This window comes from Corvus moneduloides, chromosome 4, assembly GCF_009650955.1.
Source record: "Corvus moneduloides isolate bCorMon1 chromosome 4, bCorMon1.pri, whole genome shotgun sequence".
In the NCBI taxonomy this organism is placed as follows: Eukaryota; Metazoa; Chordata; class Aves; order Passeriformes; family Corvidae; genus Corvus; species Corvus moneduloides.
In genome coordinates, this window is record NC_045479.1 from 7873536 (window position 1) to 7896050 (window position 22515).

The 22515-nt window shown below is 43.6% G+C and overlaps 1 protein-coding gene across 2 annotated transcripts in view; it reads right to left on the reverse strand.

Moving 5' to 3' along the window:
• The window catches only part of KIAA0930 (KIAA0930 ortholog), an 89170-nt gene extending 67019 nt beyond the window's left edge, over positions 1-22151 (reverse strand). For both annotated transcript variants that reach the window (XM_032106836.1, XM_032106834.1), the window contains exon 1: positions 21776-22151. In XM_032106836.1, coding sequence (XP_031962727.1) covers positions 21776-21899 — 124 coding nt within the window. In that variant the 5' untranslated portion in view covers positions 21900-22151. The remainder of the gene's footprint in view (positions 1-21775) is intronic.
• Positions 22152-22515: the final 364 nt, after the last annotated feature.

The window sequence follows — 22515 nt, forward strand, 5'->3', positions numbered from 1 at the left end:
GTTTTGAGTTTAGCAAGGACAATATGTGAAATGCTTCACGTATATTAAAACTGCCTCTGATGTTATAAAGTTGTAACTATGACTGCATAAAATCAGAATGGATGTTCCCTCTCTAGAGTTAGTTGCCAGCTAACCAGATCATCAGAAATCTATCCCATGACTATGTACAGGGACACCACTTAATCCCTTCAGCTTGACCTTATAAAAAGAGGACTCCATTGAACTTCCAGAAGTTCAGTGGCAACCAATATTTGGAAGGCAGGTGACACAGAGGGAAAAAGTTTTATTGGCAGAACTTTGGCTAAAACAGGAAGGCATCATGGTAGCAGCAGGGACAGGGGCAAGACATGCCACAGACACAACCCTCCTCCTCACCCTAGAGTTAACTATTCTACCCCACCAAGTGTGGCGTGCACACATCTATTAATCGAAGATGACAAAGACTCAGTATTATTCCAGTCAAAAGAACTTGAGATCTCTACCTTATATGTTTATCCAGAAAACAGCTGGAGATGAGCCAAGAAATCCATAAAAGGGTGTGGAACCAGGCTGCAGGGAGGCAAGGATCGATTTCAAGGAAATCTATACTTGCACACTGGGCTCCCCAGCTGTGCAGTTACAAATTCAGGAAGTCTCATAGTGCTTGTGCCATCTCACCAACTTTTTGGCTGGACACAATCAAATGGTCTGGAGATAACGAGAACAGAAGAAGCTCTCTTCCTTCTCCTAGCTAAACTGAGGAAGCACTCAGCCTCCCTTCCTCCTCTTGAGTCTGGGAAAATGAGCTGCTTCCCTCTTTCCTCTCCAGCTTCAGAGACTGAAGAAGCCCATGAAGGTGAGCAGAAAGGAGAGCAGCAGAAAGCACCACTACAGAGAAGCAGGCAATGAAGAACCTAAAGGGTTTCTGATGCTGCTCCACCCAGAAGCAGAAGAAAACCCAAACTGACTGAAAAAGAAGAAACTCTGTCACCAAAAACAGGTATCGACTGTCTTTTCTTCAGCCTTCAAGTGATTTTCTGCTGGAATCCTGGGTTCAGAGAATTTCAGTCTTTCAGTGCTGACAGGCAATGATCTTCAAAAGCACACTGCATTCGACCTGAGGCCTTGGGAAAAGCTTCCCAGATTATGTAACAGCACTGAGATTGTTGCTGTGTAAAGTTGTATCACTGGGTGGAATATGTAGAGGCGTAGAAAATTTAGGTTTATGGGATATAGTAACAATATGGAGGATTTTGGGTGTGGATTAGTTCTTCTTCGTTCCTCCTTCTTCTTCACAAATCTAGGTGGTTTGGTATTGGTTCAAAAAACCCGCAGTGTGCATCATGAATAATTAGTTATTGGATTATAAGTAAAAATAAATTAGTTGGCATTCTATATTTGGATGGTTTGGACTTTAAATGGCCTTAGAAGTTAGAACTCGGGGCCATTTTCCACCTTGTTAACTTAGAAGGCACACTGTGCAGCTATGCCATAGATAAGAATTAATAAACATCAATTAGAAGAACAACTCCGCGTCTTCCGCCTCTTAATGCAAATGCTGAGTAAAAGAACTCGCGAGTCAGAGGCAAAATGAAAAATAGAAAATTGTTGGAGAATGGTTAGAGGATCAGGGACATGGATTATTGATAAAACCAGATCAATAAAAGAGCTGTGCAGGCAAAGGCCTGCAAGCAAAGGCCTTCATGAGAAAAAGCCTCCATGAGAAAATGCCTGCGTGAGAAACAGGCCTGAGAACAAAAAGGGAGTTTTTAGGAGGCACAGTGCTGTTCTGATAAAGATGGGCTGACCATGAGAAGGGAGGAAAATCTTTAATCTCTCAAGACAAAACATAAATAATAGAAGCTTGCCAAATGTAGTCTTTGATCTAACCCAATTATGTAGAAGTAAGAATGCGCTTTTGTAAGTTTAAACTAATTAAAGAACAGATAAGCTTGTACTTTCACACTATATAAGTGCCTCTGTATTGCTAATAAACGAAGCTTGCATTACCAATCACATTGATTGTCTGCATGTCTTCCCCCACCAGAAAGTGAGCAGAAAATATAACAATTTTCAACACGCACACAACCTTTACCTCCCCCCATCTCCTTCTTCCCAAGATAAGAAGCCCTGCCAGGTCCTTCCAGACTCCCAAAGCTCCACTGGCCAGGAACTGAACAGGCACCTCCTTTCAGATCCAGGCCCCCACCTGCCACCACAGATGGGCTGGTGCTCTGCCTCACCAGACAGGAGCGACACAGTGCCATATGATGCCACTGACAGCTTTTCCAGCTCTGTCACTGGCTCCTCCTAGTGCCTGGCAGAGCCCCAATGGGGGAAACGTCCCAGTGCTCTGGGAAAAACTCTCAAAGAGCCACAGGAACCCCTCAAGCTCACTGGAACAGCTCCTGGGTGCTGCTCTTTTCCTGATTCCTTTCCTCCTCCGGCAGCCAGTTCTCCACTCCCACTGCCTGCCAGCCAGGGCACGCTGCCCAAAGCCACCCCTTGGTAACACCCAGGGGATGCCACAGAACATGCTGCTCAATGTGACAGCAGCTGAATTGCCACCAGTAGGACCAGAACTTCTCAAGACTCATTTTTACAGGCACTTCCCTTCAAATCCAGGCTGGGCTTGGTCCCACCACTTGCTTCTCCCAGCTCCTTCCCAAGAGGCACCTGGAAAAGCTCTGCCCTGCCCTCAGCACATGTGCTGCCACCTCCCCTGTGGTGACTGAAAAGATTTATCTGGCCAGACTTTGGGCTGACAAATGTCTTTTATCAGGTGTACAGCCAAGAGAAGGTAAACTTAGATCCAATAAATTTCCAAATACAATAAATCTGGACCAAAGCAACACTAAACAGGCTCTGCATAAGGCATTTCCTCCACCCATGGGGCTGTCCCATCCCGAAGGTGTGAATACCCCAGGAGGGGTCTGTACCTCAGGAGAGCTCCCTTCATCTTCACCAGCCCCAATGACAATGTGCCAGGGAGTAAAGGCTTTTGGGAACTGCTGCTTACACAAGGGCTTCCTATGCAAGTAACACTGGCCACTGCTGTGGCCTCAGGTTCCAGGCATGGAACCCTGAGGTCACCAGCTGGCCCCTTCTACATGGCCTCTTCTCCCCAGGAGCCTCTGCTCCCCAGGCCCTTGCAAAGGCTCCCAAGCACATACATCTTCCACCAGAGCAACCCCAGTGCCTTCCGAAACCCTGGGTCACTTCCAACCACATCTAGCCAGGGAAGGGAAGTCTCAGAGACAACAGATCCCCATAAGTGCCAGGAAACAGAGGCACAACCAAGGAACTCTGCTCAGCACCTCTGACACAGGGCACAGGGGAGACCTGAGCTCTGCTTTACAAAACACAGAATCCACATAATAAAACAAACCCAAAGAACCCGCAAGTGCAAATGCCCATAATCTTGTCCTTCCTTGCCAGCCCTGAGCCAAGGCAAGGACCTGGCAGGTGTCATCCTTTTCCCCGTGTCAGACACAGGTGATGCCCACCTCCACCTTCATGCCACTGGCACTATCCCACAGCTGCAGAAAATAAAGCTGATGAGAGATTCAGTCAAGCAGCATTACTTTCCCCTTCCATGCAGGATCACATGGCACTTTACCACACAAATTTCCCTATGCTGTCATCCCCCAGCAAATCCTGTCTGCTGCACAGACATTGCTGGCTCTTGCTATAAGCCTTTGGAAAAGCCCTTGGAAGCGACTGGGGCACTGCAGCCACACAAGTTTGACAGGTGACTCCACTGCAGCTCCCGCAGGAGAACTGCCAAGGCACTGCTCCCTGACAGCTCAACAGCCACACTAACTTCTTGTCTCCCATCCCCTTCCCAAAACAGCCACAGGAAGAATGCAGGAACACCAAAGTCCCTACCCCTGGCTGCCTTCGTGTACTCAAGCACTGCACCCGGGGCTTGCGTGAATCTGCCCTGATTAACAAGAAGTTTGGCTGTAGAACCAAATCAAATAATTAAAGACAAGGATAGCTGGTGCCAATCTAACACATGTGCACAGACTTCCTACTAAATGTAATTATGGTATTTCTGTAACACCTTTTTGAGTTTTTCTACCTTCTAATTAGCCCCTGGCAAGCAAGAGGAAGAGTGCAGACACAGCCAGTGCCGAGACCAGAGCAAGGTTCCTCCACAAAGCTGCTCTCATTTGACTCAGGACAACAGCACAGAGCAGAGCTTTAGACTGTTGATCTGTCAGTTATTTCTGGTTTATTAACAGTATCTATAATGATTTATCCAATAGAGACAAAGGGCAGATCTCTTTGCAGACTTTTGCAAAAAAAACCCCCAGCTTTGTACAAAAAAAGTGGCAGTACATTTGTTCTACCACCGGCTGATTTTGTACAGAAGCCCATATAGTCCAGGCACCTAATTATACATGACTCTTACCAGGTGTAACTACCTATTATGCTCACTTCTAGAGCATGTTTTTTAAGAGGTTACCATAATTATCTTATTTAAAAAATTATCACTAGAGAAGTATTTCCTATAGCTCATCCATCTGGTGGTCTCTTTTGAATTACTTTTGCTTTTTCCATTTAAATCATGTTTTACCAAAGTCAATGAAGTTAGTCTTGCTATCCTACAACAACGTCTGAAACCTACAATGTTTCCCTTCCTTCTCCTGCAGCTCCTACTGTTTTAACCTCTCCTGACAGAAACTGCCTCTTCTCTGTGCATCTACAAAGAATTAAAGTCAGACCACAGCAAGATTAATTAATATAATACCATGCAGCACCTAAAAGGACTGCTGGTCATTACTTCTGTGCCTGAGCACAGACAGCCCTGCCAGTCCAAGTTACAAACACTTAATGCACAGCTCATGCATTTAAAGACTTAATTTGGCCCCAATGGTACTCATAGACTTTTGGAATGGGGAGAGGACGGCTCAGGGTGAAGAGAATCCTCAAACACGACTACCAATTCCACAATTTGCAGGAAAAGTTTAGGAAAATGAAGGTGTCAGCTGGTTTTCAAAGGAAAACACAGTACTTCGAGATAAGAAAATGCATAAGAGATGGTTCAAGCTCACCTAGGAAAGGCCTTAAGGAAGAAAAAAACAGCCAAAAGCAGTTCTGGCCTTGCAAACCTCCCCAGCTGGAGAACACAAAGTGGAGGACAAAGCACAGAGAGTAGGGCTTAACAACTCAGTATCTGAAGGGTTTTTTTCAACATTTATTTTAGGGCCCAAAAGTTTAATTATTTCCTCAGTAAAAAAGGGGAGTCAGGGGGGCGGCGGGGGTGGGGATGGCAAGGGGTGTGAAGCACACTACTTCTGCACACTTAAAGCATCAGAGAAAGAGAGACTAATCAGAAGGAGATGAAACAGTGAGAGCAGAGTCAGACAGCTCTAACCATAGTACCTGCACATTTTGAAGGAGCTCCTTCACATATTTAGACATTGAATTCAAAAAGAAACATTCCCAAATGATCCAGGTTGTACAGAAGGCATGAAAACGCAAATCAAAAAACCACCAGAAGAGGGTTGTCTGCCCCCATTACCAACTCTTTTGGTCTGAATAAGTTACTTAGCAGCCCTGCCTGACTATTCCATATGTCATCCTGTCACAGAGACAGATCAGTTTAATAAATACCTTCCAAATATTTCATTTGTACTTAGTGAGAAACATGCTTTAAGCTATTCTTTGTCAAAAATGCTCTCATATGCGTAGATTACGACTCTAAAGTAGTGTAAGCAGAGATGAGCCTAAGAGCATCCATGGAAACATAGGAAAGATACCAAGAACCTATTTAGACACCAATTACCAATATAAGTATCATCAAGTGTCTGGAACTACCACTTGGAGTGTCCGGACAGGACACCACAGAACTGCAGTTTAACGTCTTCCTAAACCATCTCCCCGCTATCACTTTGATCTGCCTTGTTTAATTAAATAGTGACACAAAGAGCTTATTTTTCTTGTCTCCTATGAGCTTCTTGGGATTAACACCGGAGTATTATTCTGCAGCACAATGTCTTACATTGGGTTTAATGATCAAAGTTATACATCCAGTAACTCCACAGAGTTACTAAATGATCAGCATAGAAATACCACAAAGTAGCTAAATTCAGATAATCAAAAACTGCACAGTATGAAATTAAAGAAGAAATATTTCAAATTCTTTCTGTATTACACCCCATAGTAAAACACTACTACAGGGTATTCCTGATGAGGAAATCCCTTGAAGAACACTTTCCTTTTAATTCCAAGGAATACAAAAACATCATGTAAGAACAGTGAGTTAAGCCCAAAGGTTGTTTATTCCAGTATTGTGCTTTAAACAGCTGGCCCTGGAAATGGACAGGGAGGAGTAGAGGATGATGCAGGGGTGGCATTACCTTTCTCCTCAGTACATTTACAGCCCCCAGTGTTTCTGTGCCAGAGACCAGTGAACATGGCAGCTTGTGCTGGACGGCCATTCTAGTAACCTGTTCATCATCTCCTTGGACACACCTAGACTTTCACAACCTACAGTTGTTTGTGACCATGAATACCACAGCTTTTACCATCCAGGAGGTGGTTTTGTTTGGTTTGGGAGTATTTTAGAGGCCTGGGGGGTTTTTTTCCTACCAATTTCCAACTTTAAGCACTGGTTTTATTCACAGAAAGGCACAGTGAGCAATTACTGCCTACACACTGTAGTCACACCATCTACTTCACAAGTATCTTGTGGCACACAGGACCTGAAGCATCCCATTTCCAGGCTGACAAGTCCTACCCTACCAGATAAGTATCCCCCGTACAAAAGTCATCCCCATAGCACCTCTACTGCCCTTCTCTGAACCTTTTCAAGTCTACAATATTAAAGATGAGCAAATGCCATGGAAATTTTTTGTGGCAAAACACTGATTTTAATCTCTTCCCTCACAGCTTCTAACACCTGACATCCTCTTTTGACTGCACTGAACAGGGGAACAATTACAGCTCCTAAACTAGGTAATACCAACTGCTCTGTGAAGACGATGTTTGCTAATCAGCTAAACCCAGTGGCAGAGTTTCTAATGCAACAAGTTTTGGGGCACAAACATGCCTTTCCACAAAACTACTTCCTCTTTTCCCTTGCTCTTCACATCTCATTGCAGAACTGTAGCACAACTAAAAGGAAGAACCTTTATGCACAGGCAGAACAACAGTGCAGATTTCAAATGTGCTCATGCACAAGTGGACACATTACCAGGCCTAGAAGAGGGTACATTAGAGCTTCTACAGGCAACACTTCAAACACAACCAGGTGTGAAACTGCATAGCTTTGCATCAAGAAAATCCATCCCAGAGCTCTTCACTTTGACTGCATCTTTATCAATACCTTACATAGGAAAGCTCAATATTTAATATGCTTTAATTTTCCAAGATTAAATTTACAAAAACCCACAGCATCAGCAATGGAAACAATTCCAGCCACCTGAGGAATACCCTTGACACTGAAGAGCAGTCAACCAGTACAAGTTTCTCAGCTGCCTCCCTTGCTCCTAAGATCTTGTACAGCCGTTTCTGAATCCAAACAATTCTTTTCTGCTATTTTATGTTTTACTGAATTTCACCCAAGAGAGAAGGCATTCACAGAAGTAAACCTGAGTGTGGCTTTAGGCACATCTGCAATGCACAATGAAAGGAGAACAATACACAATACAAAACGGTTCTCTTAAGGACCAAACTGCTTTTTCTATGGCTAATTGAGCACCTCCTTATATAGAAAACAGCTAAAATCCAGTAGAACAACTCCCATGAAGAGCTGTTACCTTATGAGGAAGGGACAACATGGTTCAACTACCAGAGTTAACAAGCATCATCTTTCAACTTTGGGGTTTTTCTCTAACTATTTTCTTACCAAGCTAACATTTTCTGCCCAGTATTCATCTCACCGTTCTAGATACCAATAACATGTCTTATCTACATCCTCAACTGCTTTCTGATGTACTTGTGGTTGCTTCAGAAAACTTCAGCTTCTGGAATGCTTTTAATTCCATTTTCTGAACTTCACATATGATCTGCCACTGTGATTACCTCTACCACATTTGTCTTCCCTTTGTTTTCTCTCATGGAGAGGAGCACAGAATGACTTTGGGGAAGTCCAGCACAAGTTCATGTACTATTTAAGCTGAAGACACGTGAAGAGAGCAACTCATGCTAAGGTTTACACAACAGCCATGCTGTGTCACATATTACAGTTTTATACATATTACTGGAATGCACTTAATGCTGGCCGCCAAAATGCAAGGGACACACAACTTTTTGTGCAATATTTTGAAAGTTCACTAAAAGTGACAGAGAAAGGTATAACTGAACATGCTTGAGATTGAACACTGGCCACAGAGTTTGGCTGTGGCTTCAGAGCTTCTTCAAATTTGGACCCTTTGATTCCTCACATCCTGGAAAAAACCAGTATTGCTTATTTGTTACTTCATTTCATGCAGGTAGTGAGAATATTGAAGAAAAATAAGTGTTCACTTGCACAAAAGCATCAAGAAGTCTCCGTGTTTGGACTCTGGGCACTGCAGTTTTCTCCTTTATTTTACTTGCGATGGTTTCTGTGTTACTCAGAAGTGGAAGGTGGGAGAGAGATTACTTTCTTTCATCCACATTGTTGGGGTTTTAGGAGCTCCCCTGGTTTTTTTTTGGTTTTTTTCTGTTAAAGGATTTTTCCCCCATACATGTTGCTAGGGGAACAAATGGCCAGGTGCTTAAGAAGAACAAAAGACCTGGCTGCTCTTTTTTGTTTCACCTGGGTGTGTGGTCAGTCCGTCTCAGCGTTCGGAGAGAGAGGGAAGCTGCTTGTTCTTCGGCCGTTTTTTCTTTCTGCCAGAGCAGCCCCGGGATCCCAAGCCTGCCTTCCCTGCCCCGCTGGTGGCCAGGCTGTGGCCACCCTGCCCTACTGCTGCTTCGAGCCTTCGCTGTGTTGTAGCTCTGCTTGCCCTGCCTGCCCAGACCTCCGGGGGGTTCCCCGCTTGGATACATCTCATCTGCCATCCAGGATTTGTGCTCGTCCCTGCTGTTCCAGCCTGCTGTTCCCGAGGGTCCGGCCGGACACCGGGATCGGCTGCCCAGGGGTTTGTGAAGCCTTTGTCCCATCCCTTCCCGGGATCCCAGGGCACCAGTGCCGTGTGCTCCCCGAGCTCGCTCCGGAGCGCCCCCTGCAGCCGCGGGGGAACCATCGCACCTGCCCTGCTCACCGGGAGCCGCCAGCGCCCCTGCCGGCTGCGAGCGGAACTGCACCCGAGGGGAAAGGGCCTGACAGCCGAGAAGGGATGGACTGGGTTTGTGATTGTTTGCTGTTACTGCCATAGTTACTGCTGTTTGTTTGACTGGTTATATATATATATATATATATATATATATATATATATATCATAGTAAAGAACTGTTATTCCTATTTCCCACATCTTTGCCTAAAAGCCCTTGATTTCAAAATTATAATAACTCGGAGGGAAAGACAGGTTGCATCTGCCATTCCAAGGGAGGCTTCTGACTTCCTTAGCAGACGCCTGTCTTTCAAACCAAGACACACATTTATTTCAATTCTCCATTTCCATTTTTACCTGCACTTCTTCCACAGCAGAAAATTGCTGTACAGCATCACTGCTGAGAAGACAAACACAATCTCCTCTAGAAAAAAATTTTGTAAAATATATTCCTAAAGTTCACACGTCTTCCTGCAGGTCTCTTCTTTACTGTTACATCATATGCTGAGCAAACCATCATTTCAGTTAACACTCACCATTGAATCAAAGCCCATATAATTTAAAAGCATAAACTACTATGTACCATCTACAGATTTCCACTTTGAAAAGTGAAATTCAAATGGCACCATAGCAGCATGAGAAATACTTTCCAACAAGAGTAACCCTAGAAGATAAATTTAAAGAAAAATCATCAAATATCGCAGGTCAGTACGAGACACCAAATAAAGACAGCATTTTACAGGTGGCAGTTTACTTTCAATATCTAATCCTAGCAAGGGTCAATACAATGGAAAGGATATGGTTACGTGCTACTGAATTGCAGTGCACAGAAATAATAAACCCATTTTCATCCAACAGTCGTCAGCTACTTTGCTGTACTTCAGTCTCTTAAAGCATGTGGTAGTTCAGTTCCCTAGAAACTGCACCCAAACTTCTCTCAAACCATGTGCAATTCCACAAAGGACTGCAGCATCACCTCCACAGATTTTATTTACTCATTAGGGAAGCACCAGAGGAATCACCTTGTTATGCCTTTCATAAGAAACTACTGCAGAAAAGCTGCTGTGTTTCAGAGCTGGCCTGAGGATTTAGTGCAGGTGAAAACATTCTCCTTCAATGGAGGCAACCCCACTGGATGCAGACACTTTAAACCCAGTGAAAGAAGAACAAATGGTTACACATTTCCTACTGCTGCTTCCAGGATTACCCAGCGACAGTCCCAAACTTTCCAAGACCTTAATCCAATCTCGAAAGGTCACTTGGCAACTTACAAAGCATGCTGGCACTGCTGGAGTGCAGAAACTTGTCTATAACAGTACAAATGTGTGTTTTTCACTGCTAAATTACATGCTATTTTTGTTCTCTGCCAAAGCAATCCCTCCAATCAAAGGTTGCTACTTCTGTAAATTTATGACATCCAAAGTCTCTGTTTTCACACTTAATAAATACTACTACTGTGGTAGATCAGGTAAAACCAGCAAATTGTATTTTTGAAGTATTCCAGCCTCACAAAACTACAAAAGACTGTGGTTATTACTGATAATTTCATGTACGTATCTCCACCAGTACCTTATCTTTGCCCAGGCTGCTAGTTAGCAACGTGCTGCCAAGGCAGAAGGAAGGAGTAGTTATCACAACAGCAGTTTGCAGAGAAGCAGAGTTATTTCCTACCCATACTTACTATCACAGGCTGGTATTTTCCAAATTCTGTTTCTTTTCTGGTTAGAAACATCAGCAGCATCTTTCTTAGTGAGCACTTGGCAACTTTATGCTGGAAGCCATAATTTTCACTTACCTTCGACACCACAAACCCACTCACTTCTAGAAGTTGACAACCAACACTTTCATCTATCTTGCAGCCAAGATTTTAAAAAACCAACTTTGATACTGCCATCTTTCAGCTGGGTGTCCAACTTGACATGCACACGTAAGACAATCAGTCTAAAGAAGGATGTATTTCTTTAAAAAAATTAAAAAAGCCCGTTAAAAATCCCAGTTTAGGTTGTTCAGAGTTGGGTTGTCCAACAGAGGGTCTTTGCCAGCGACTAGATATTTCAGCTAATTAGGCATCGCTCCCTTTAGCATTGACATTACTGTTAATGCAGGTTTCTAAGACAACAAATATAGCTGTTTAGCTAGAAATAAAAGTGAACTGCCTGCCCACTCACCTACATCCTAGTAAAATCTCCTCTTACGGCAAATGCAGGCCACTCTCTTTAAGCAAATCACAGTCATGCACGGAAGAAAAATGTTTCCTCTAACAGCTGATCACTTTACTGTGAAACCAGCAAACGGTCAAGGGAAGCACTCCCAGGCTGTCATGCAGGCAGTGCAGGTTTGGAGACCATCGATCCCCTTATCAGCACCACAGGTTTTCATGCTGCAGGCACCTTGTACATGTGAGGAAAGAGACAGTTTCTTGACAGCCCCAAGTAAGGCACAATAATTTAATTTAGTCCACAACCAAACAACTGGAAACAAGAAAAAAACTGGCTCTCTGGGGAAATGGTCATGGGAGGGGAGGGGAGGGGAGGGGAGGGGAGGGGAGGGGAGGGGAGGGGAGGCAGAATTTTAGTAACAGATGTGACATACTACCTTCAGTCAGAGAGAACCCAAAAAACTGCCCTAAAGCCAGTACCCTACTCCTTAAGGGAGAGCAACTACTGCAAAGCTGCTGCTCTATTTCATAAACAGAGGTTCAGTCTTCCATTACTATTTTAGCTACAGAAAACATGCCATCCCTTTCCACTGGTAACCAGCATCACTGTCCCACTGTCTTCTCCAAAGGGGAGACTTGCACAGCTACAAATCCCTACAGACCTGGAAAGCTTGTACATGGGTGTACTACAGCAACCTGGCCAAGGCCACACAATACTGGGCTAAAGAGTTAAGACAGTTCCAAGCTTTTTGCCTCCAACCTGCAACATGACTATTGTTTGGCACTTCAGCTCTGCTTCTTTCCCCCTCCTTCCCTCCCTGGGTCTCTCCCACCCACCAATAACCCTCAACAGGCACTCTCTCCAGGCCAAAAAGAGTTACAAAAAATGGTTTATAAACAACCAGAGAAAGTCACAACCTTTATCTACTGAGAAATCACTTCTTCTATCTCATGACAGTTACAAGGTCTCAAGTGGGAACACGTGAGCTGAAAAAGGAAGGTCTTCCTTACAAAATTCCTCAGCACAAGCACCACAAGGCAATGTCTTTTACTGCTTTTCCCCACCACTGGGCTTACAAACATCCTCCCCATAGATTTTGATTACATAGTTCACTGCCTTTTGATGTTGCAACTACAGTTTAGAAGTAAAGAATAGAAATCTTAATATTCTTCTATTCAATCATTAAAGCACTGAAGCATAGATCCTGCATTTGAAGAGACACACCAAGGATTTAGATACAGCCACAATAAGTCCAATTTCCCCCTATCCTTTTGTTTTCTGTAAATTTTAGGAAATGCCCTCAACCTCAGGTTTCAGAGACAGTGACAAGAAAGTACAAATTTTTACTCGTTGCATTCTTCACGGCATTTTGCTGAAGAAACATTTGTGATTCCCTTCAAAGTTTCTTACCAGAAAAACAGACAGAGGAAGGACATGTTTACACTTGATTTTCCCCTTTTGCCCCATTCAGAACAATACAGAGTGAAAAATTTGAACCCGGACTTTTCTTCTTTTCTGGCAGTTGTAGAAAATGACTCAAATTGGAAAGGAACTCAGAATTCCAAGTTTTTACACAAAAAATCACAGACCATTCTGTATTTTTATTTTTGTTAAAAAAGCAGAATTTATGTTATTTACAGGCCAGGTGGTGCTCCTGGCCATGTCACAGGAAGGAACAGAAGACAGCACAGCTTCCAGGAACAGGACACTAGCCTGCTCCAAGTGCAACTCTGACACTGCTGGCACCAGCTACAGCAGCCTCAGAGCAAAATATTAGAGTGAGCTTCAACACAGCAAGTCTAAATTTTTAATCTCTTTATTTTGGAGACACCTAGAAATGTTACTTTAGAAATGAATTCAAGACAACAAAACTGTAAAACTGGCAAACAGCGTACTTGGGATCTTACACTTTGCCTGCCTTTCCACTTTTCCATTTGAGACTCACAACCACATTTTCCCCACTGGCTTCTAGGAACAACTAGATGCACTCAAGTGTGGAACAAGTGCAAAAGGTATCATTCTTCCATTCAAAAATATTTCTGTTGTGTCACAGGATTAATGCATTGTATTAAATATGACACATACGACTACTTAGATATCTATCACCAAATGAGTTAGCCTGACAGTTGTTGAACAGAAGAAATTAAAAAATCTCATAAGAATTATTCTGGTCCTGTAACATTTTTAAAGCATCTAATGCAAATCTTTAAATCTTTGTTCCTTTGTTAACTGAAAGAAAGGAAAAACCACTAAGGAAGAACAATCCAGAATGAATCTGCAGAGTCAGAGCAAAGAACTCAGCATAACATAATCTACGCTTTTAATTTCAAAGATCGAAGAGGATGAAATCAGTTTCCCTTTAATAATGTAAAATATGGGCTACTAACAATTCAAATGATGCTTTGAGTAGAGTTTAGTCACCCTCGTTATGAAAAACATGTTCAGACCTTCATTATTCAGGCAGAATTAAATTACTCATTAAAAACAAACAAAAAAAAGGTACTTCAACATTCCTACAAAGTATATAAAAAGCTGTATCATCATTATTCAGATGTCACCTGGGTTTATAGAGCTTTATCTCCAAGTTGTACTGCCATGAGCTTGCTGCTTTCCTTATGAAAGGATGAGATCAGGTAATCACTAAGCAGGAGTGACCCTCATGAGGCAATAAACTCATCTCCTCAAGATCAATTATTTCAATCACACTGAACGCCCTGTGTATTATTGCAGAGCACTGAGTTTTATGGAAATTTGAAACCCACCTCTTAGGGTCCTTTAAGGCAGGTAAGTAAACATATCCCTTATTGGAACTGTAACGCTGCTAGACATTCGAGATCTCCTGTATCTGCTCTCCAACAACACAGAGGAATACATTTCTAGTGAAATCCTTCGCAGCTCTTAGCAGAATGTTATAAATCCATTTCAAAACACTTCCCTCATCTGCACGGTGTTTCGGAATCTCCAGGCAATTAAATCAAGCTCTTCATAGTGGAAAGATAGCTCAAGCTTCACTGGCATTTTAATCCATTTCTCAAGTTTCTGCTGATCAAAGCCCTGCAAGGCAGGACCAAGAACTCTCAACACACTTCTACCTTTTATCCAAGCTTGGCAGTTAGACATGCAAACAGAGTTAAAACTACCTGCGTTACTTCCAGACATAGATAATCAGAAGTAATCTATCTTCCACCTCCATGTGCTCAAAGGAAACCCCACCCAAGTGTTCACTGATACTCTACAGAAGACCCGACACAATGCAGTACCAACAGATCAATAAAATGGGAGCAACACCTAACACAATATTCCTGACACTTGAAATCACTCTGGGCATGGACACAGGGAAATTCCTGACATGGGGCCTTTGCATGGGAACTTATGAAGAGCTGGGTCACTATTGAGCCATAAAGATTTTCATCAACACAAACAGCAAAACTAGGGGTAGTCTTGGCCTGACTCACTGAGCATCTCTTGCCTAAAGAGGAGGGACAAAAAGCCCAGTGATGTCATTTTCTAGAAGGAAACACAGCAAATTTCAACAGGTTAGGTCACCTCAAATGCACTTTTGCATATCCAGCACACTGTTGTATCTGGAAACAACCCAGAATGCTTCAAATGTGAAGGACTAATGATTGCCTGCCGTCTGCTCTGCTTTCTGACATAGGAAAGAAAATTATGCAAAAAATATTCTGAAACATCTAATGCAGCCTCAATTCCAGCACCAGAAGCTGTTTCCTCACTGCTGTGGCAGGACAGATACGGCTCCAAAATGAATTGCTCTTCACATCACAATACATTACTTGCCTGCAAAATACTACATTCTCCTAAAGGGATTTAACTTGTGGCCCCTAATGAAATATGTCTAGGGAACCCCCAGAGTAAGAAGATAAAGAATACTACTGTTTTCAGAGTTCCATTTCTGCATAGTACTGTCTAGAGACAAGATGAACCAAAACCTCAAAAAACAAGAACTTCAGTTTTAAAGCATTGAAATTGCAGAAAACCCTATAAATCTTCACACATATAATTTGTGCCTTAAACAGTAAGAATTCAGGGGAAAAAAATTACTTAGGACTGTTGGTGCACCTGACTAACTTCAGCCAATGGAACTACCGCTGCAGTGTGACCAGGTGACCACAACTCCACAGCAGCAGCAGCATGATGCTGAATCTGCTGTTCCTGTATTCTGACTGCATTTTATCTCCTGCATAGAGAAAGGTAAACAAAACCCTCTTTAGGATCACACGCCCCCAAAAAAGAGTAATCTTGATTCCCTGAAATTCACTGTTTAACCCAAGGGACTGCAGACAGACCAAAACCAGCTTCTTTCACATACTTTTGAACACTGTCTATAGAAAGCAGCTTCACTATTCAGTGGGCTCCTGACACCATGAACTGATTTTGTGCAGACTTTCTCTTTCTACCTTATTGTTCACTTCCTGGTAATACTTAAAATGTCAGTGAGCTGCTACCTGATCCTACTGAGACAGTTTACAAGGATGAGCAGATGCAACCATCATTACTAACTATTTAACTGCAGGGTTTTGGTTTTCCAGAAATGCAGCTGGAATATAAGACACAGTGTATTTCACCTATTGAAGAGTCTGCATCCTCTGAGCTTTTTCTGTTGATCAGCACCCTGAACACTAACAGTTAGAGGGGAGACCAACACACTTCATTCTTCAAGAAATTCCAGTTTTCATTTCTTGGAAAGAATCCAAAGAGATAGAATGTTAAACCTTTAAAAGATCCATCCTGAAATTTATAGGTAAGATGTGTCCTAATCCCTAAGACAAACCTCCCATCCATCTTAAATTCCAAAACAGAACTCAGACTTCCAAATGGATTTACGGCTTAGTACCTTACTAAAAATTTAGGGTACACTACTAGAACAACAAAACTAAGCAGCTAGGGTTACTAGAGCTACAGTACTACATAAATAAGAGATAGGTGTTCTCAAATACCCTGACTGTTCCCACCATCAGGCTTATGGATCCATAATTCTGCCTGGAGGGACACTCAAAAAAAAAAAAAAAAAAAAAAAGGGGGGGGGGCGGGGTGGTCCAGCAACTTCTGCTAGCATCCAAAAATGAACACCAGTATGCAATGACTTAGAAACTTAATTGTTCATTTTGGTAGGGCAACAATGTTCTGCAAGGTATTTTGTAGGGATTTTTGGGGGGGGGGGCGGGAGTGTTGGGTTTTTTTCTAGTTTTTAAAAGAATCTTGCCTCTTTACTTCAGCATCTCCAGTCTGACTTTGACAATTAGAGCATGCACACTCCCAAGCAGGACATGAAAAATCTCACAGGCTTTCATCTCTATTAAAATGAAAGAATAAACTAATAGCCCAGCTGTTTAAAAACGAAGTGAAATCTGTAATAAAAAATAGTCTGTTATATTATCGATGTGGCATGGAATATCTGCCACAATCCAGACAGAAGCTAACCTTCACAGCCACATGACAAATCCCTGAATACACCGGTGAGTGATGGAAAGCCTGACAGGCCATTAGTGACATCAGCATGAATAGGGTTCTAAGGAACAATCAAAACAGAATTTTAAATTAATCGCCTTTAAAAGACAAACAAAACCAAACATAAAAACCCCACACAAAAAAAGGTATTAACCCTGGAGGGCTGCAGGCCTAGCATTTAGCCACAGATTGCCATTCTCCATGGCCTGATCCTACAGGGACACTTCCACTCTCGACTGTAGAAGTGACAGGATGGGATCCCAGAACACAAAGCCCTTGGACAAGCAGAAACACATTCCCATCCCCCGGCCAAAGCCACCAGATCAAAGAGTTTGCTCCACCTGTGGTTCCTCCTACACCATCCAAGTGCTCAACTACACATCAAATGTCTACATGCGTTTTTTGATTGCAGAAATTTCTTCCAGACTTTTTTTCAATGCCAGCAACAACAACAAAAACCAACAAAACAAACCAGCTTCAAAATCATCTTTCACACTGCAATTTCTTTGCTATTTGCTCATCTTTCTCCAACTACAAATCTGAGGTTCAATACCTCAGGGTATTTACCTGAGGGTAAACTGGTTAAATCACTTTGACTTCAAAGTATCTACTTTAACTCTGATTTACATAATCTGTTCTGATCTTGCATTGTGTTTGCACTTTCTAGAACTTTTGCTGGAAAGAAATAGATTCTTCCTGGTTGCAATGTTGTGGGGGGTATTTTTGGTTTTGACTGATTAGGAAGCTACTCTATAAACACTTTTTTATTTTAATATTTGTAAGTTTCTTACATTAGTATCTTTTTTTTTCTCTTCAGTATTTGACTATACATTTTTTACTGAACATTTCATATTCATTAGCTGCAAAACACTTTATAAATAGGGCAAAAGAAATAGTGTAAATAACAAGTTAAAAGTAATAAAAAATGTATTTTAAACTGCAATCAAATTGTTCTAAATTAAACAAACTCATTACAGGCCACATTACCCATAGTTGGTGAATTTGGCTGTATACATCCCTCAAGTTTTTGTCACGACAGATGTGATTTTCATACCTTCTTGTTATTGACAGATCAAAAGTAAAAAAAGCTTCTCAGCTTTTATAGTTTCTCACCTGTGACTGCACAACTCTCTGAACTAACTCCAAGAACCATGAATGAAGAATGTTTTGTGTCTGCTGGAAAGTGACTCCTGTCAAACCAGTTCTATGCTGCAGAAATTCTCTGCAGACACTTCCACCTACTCTGTGGATACACTTTCTTCAAAGTTACAGATGAAAATATATCCTTCTTGAATATTATAATTTAAGTAAAAGTTACTACACTATGAAGAAGGTAAGGCCTGAATCTAGTAATTTCAAATCCAAATTAACCCTCCTTTTAATTTTTCATTTTAACCTCTTTTGTTTTCCAAAAATTTCTTCCCCTGTTCTTCATCCCTTTACCCACATTATGTTTCCATCACAGGGACCAGCATTTACTGTATGCCACCTCACCTTCCCTTCTCTCAGGAAGGCTGAAGAATTCTTTCTAGGTCTTATTCATCAAGGCAATGTGGCCCATGTATCATGCCACAGTCTTTTCTCACATGATGAGCCCTGAGGTTTGTGCACTGCTGCACAAACAAGTCCAGGCAACCCTCTGGCTTTGAGGATGAACATTCCTGCTTCTGCTGCCCCCATGCCAGGTACACCCTCGTCTCCTTAACAGCCATTCAAGTCCCAGAACAGCCCCAGGGCTGCCAGGAAAGCAAGCACAAGAAACTCTCATGACAGGTAAGACTATTGGGCCTCTCTGCTGGCACCTGGAACAGGTTCCCGTTACACACCTCAGTTTTCAGCTGCTTGTTAAAGCCCCATGTGCTGCACTCCACAGGGCATTCACCTTCTTTTCAGGATCCCTATGACTTCTCCATTTTTCACCCACTACATGTCTCCATTACTGACCAGCCACAGTTCAAGAGATTCGGATCTATCTATTTACTTTTTCTTACTCATTCTAAGTTCCAGTACGAATGAAGTCACACCTCCACCCAAACCCACTCTACTACTCTAAAAGCAGGGCAAATTCTCACTGAAAGACAGAAGGACAAGGAAATTAAGCATCTGAAAATGTTACACAGTAGTATCAGGAACCACCAAAAATAAAACATTCCTGGTTCAGGGGTTTGGTCAAAAGGTAACTTCAGAGCCTTACATGCAGCCTGGCTGAGGAGACACACAGCACATCTATCATTCCCTCAGGAGGAGAAATATTTTGCCAGAGAAATGTTGTAACCAACAGCATTTCAGAGGGAGCTTAGTGCACAACACCAGAGCAGTACTGTACAACTGGGTGACACGAACATCCAGCCAAGAATTCTTGGAGAGACATCACCCTTCCCAGCTTGGTAAATAATGACATGAGTCATTATTTTGAAGTGCTACCTTTTGTACATTACACAAATAGGACATTACAGAAAATCCCCACCATACAAGGGGATTTACACTTTTGAACAAAGCCTGTCCAAATGCTTATGTGACATTCTTGAAACAAAGCAATTCCTCTCACCAAACCTCAGCGTCAGCAAAAACAGCAGTTTCTTCCTCCTTGGGCTCACTTCTAGGAAATACACAAAAGGAGAGAGGATGGCCAAGTTATGACCCATTGAGTCCCATTTTATTGTTGAGGGATTAGCAGCACCTAGGGAAAAGCCACTGTTGGAGTCTTTTCCAGCTGATTTGAAGAGAACTGAAAAACAACAGGTTTCACCTACTGATACAGCTCAAAAGGATATGGCCATTACCAAAAACCCCACCATGAACATAAAACCAGCTGTGGGTGTGCAGGTCCTGAAGTCCCACAGGTTATGTGCCACCCAGGCACAAAAGGCAGACAAAATCTCTGCGTTAATCACTTGAACCCAGACAAGACTGTGACTACTTTCATGACTTCTGAACTTGAGGAAAACCCTTTACATCTGCTGTGCTGCCAGAGCCCAGCATACTCCAGAACAGCCCAGGCTATTCCAGCTGTGTTGCATGCCTTGCAACAGCATTCACTAGTACAGAGCAGACACGCATAAATTTAAGCCACAGAATTACAGCTTGGGTTCATCTACAGTTTCAACCAAGCACCACTCCAAAAGCTCAGTATTCTTCCTAAGGGAGGTATTTAAACAATTTACTAACCTGGCAACAATCACAGCATAGGGGAAATAGCTCTTATTAACTGGGAATGACAACGTTATGGATCAGGGAACACGCAGCACTCTGCAAAATGCACATCTCCACACAGGAACAGACATACATGAGCAAGTCTCTACAGCCACGAGCAGCCCCTCAGTGCCACCAGCTAAGCAGCTTTCCTGAAGCTTTCCTTTCAAGTCTTCATCTGGTAGAACAGAGGTACACTGTCCTATTCCTCATGTGACTATCCCAAAGCTACTCAGCAGGACTTCCCATGATAGGTTATTGTGGATGTGTGTTCAAACACAAGCAGAGAGGAAGTATCCGCACGGTCTTACCAGCTACCACAGTTTTTCCCTTTTCCAATTTCAGCAAAAGAAAGTGATGGTGGTATTTCTCTTCCCTGGGAGTATTTATCTCACATTCAAACATGAGATGGCCAAATAGGACCTGACAGAAGCTTTCCAATGAATGCAGTCTCACAGGCATTTAGATTTTGTGGGATTTCTCCCGTTTTGTTTACAATTTCTTTGCCACAACATTTTACTTACTTTATTAGGGCCTGTAACATTTCAACACCACATTACAGCACACAGAGCCAATTCCATTAGAAAAAGGCATAAAAAACAAAGAATCATTTCTCTTTGTTCACACAAGATTTCACTCTGTGGCAAAGCAAAAAGAAAGAACAGAGAACTCACTCCTTCCCAGGGAGACCACAGCAAGCACTGGCAGACAAACTCATGTATAAAGGCAGAGAACCAGAGATTCCCCATGTCAATCCACACACCTCACAGCCTGTAAGACCTGAATAAGAACTTATTCTGAGCTTTTAACAAAGACTCAAAAATGGAGGAGACTTTTGGGGCCTTATAAATGAGCTGAGGAGGGAGGAGTCATTAATAAAGGCACCATGGAAGAAACAAGTGTTGCACATCACTTCTCATCATTTCAAGCTCTGCCCCTGCAAGAACTTCTGGATATTCATCCCCTCAGAACATAGGTCCAGTCCTGGCTACACAGAAGCTTTGAATAAGGTAGACAGAAATTCTGGATGTGAAGAACAATTTCCATGATCTCTACTGCTGCATATAAAAATTAGTAATTTCTATTCACTAGCCTGGCCAGAAGAGTTTCCTGATGTGAACAATTTTGGTTAAGGAGCTGTCATACCATTCTGTTGCCTAAAGTCGACTGAATTTCAACCTGAAACTTCTGTTTTACAGTGCATAAGCTTTGCCAAAAGCTAAATAAAGACGTGCCATGTGAAATCTGCATCAACCAAGATGAAAGTAAACAAGACAGAGCGCTACAGAAATCCTCCACGGTTTAAAAAATTAACTGACCTGCAAGAGCCACAACGTTCTGTGCTTACTAGACCATGGCAAGTGGTGTGAAGTCATTTAAACAGAGAAGGGAGGTGTCAGGCTCAAAATCTCTAGAGAGCGTCTGAGAGCCGCACAAAAGCGAGCATTGGCAAGAAGCATCAAAAATCGGTTCTGTTTCCATCCCAAAACACACGATACGTAGTTTACACTTAAAAAACACAATATGGGCTGATGTGCGCGGTGCCTTCTGACCATTTTTCTCCAAGGGCGTTTCAGACAATAGAGCAGGGGGATGAGCCCGAGAGGCGCCCGGGGGCTCGGGAAGGCAGGAGGGCCCCTCCCCGTGCCGGCGGAACACAACAGGTGTTGTTGACAGCGAACCGGGCGCGGTGTCGGGCCGGAGCTGCCGCTCCCTCCGGGGGCTCCCGGCGCCGGTGCCGCTCCCCGCCCGCCCCGCCCGACTCACCGAGGCCGCTGATGTCGTGCCGGAGGCCGGCGCGGCTCCGCTCCTCCGCTATCGCCCGCAGCATGTGCCGCAAGGAGCGGTCGGGCTCACCGTCCGCCTCCCCGTCCCTCCGGGCACAGGCCATGCTGCCGCTGCCGCCGCCGCTGCCGCCGCCGCTGCCGCCGATGAGCTCATGTCAGGCCGCCGCGGAGGCGGCACCCGGCGCTCCCAACACGGGAATGACCAGGAGTCCTCCTGATCCCGCTGCCCCCGCCGCTTCCCCCTTGAGAAGTTTCCCGGGCGTCGCCGCCGGCCCCTTCCCGGGACACAGCGATCACTCGCACCGACGCTGCCCGGCCGCACTCCGCCGCTTCCGGCTACTGCGGCCGCCGGGCGGGACCAGCAGGGCCGGGATCCGCCCGGACACGCCCACAGGGCGGATCTGCCACCGACCGTCATCCTGGGCAACCCATCCTGCATCCCTGACATCAACCAGCATCCTGGGAAACCCATCCTGCATCCCTGACAATCCATACTGCATCCCTGACATCAACCAGCATCCCGGGAAACCCTTCCTGCATCCCTGACATCTAACGACTGTTTCCGGTCAGGCTTTCTGGACACCTTCTTCACTATTCTTCTTTCTCACTATGTCCCACAGATTTGTCTACTCTTACTGCAGGCAGATCTCTCCTGCCCACCCCACTGATGTCATAGATGAGCTGCTGCCTCCTTCTTGCTCTCCTGTTCCCATGTGCCCC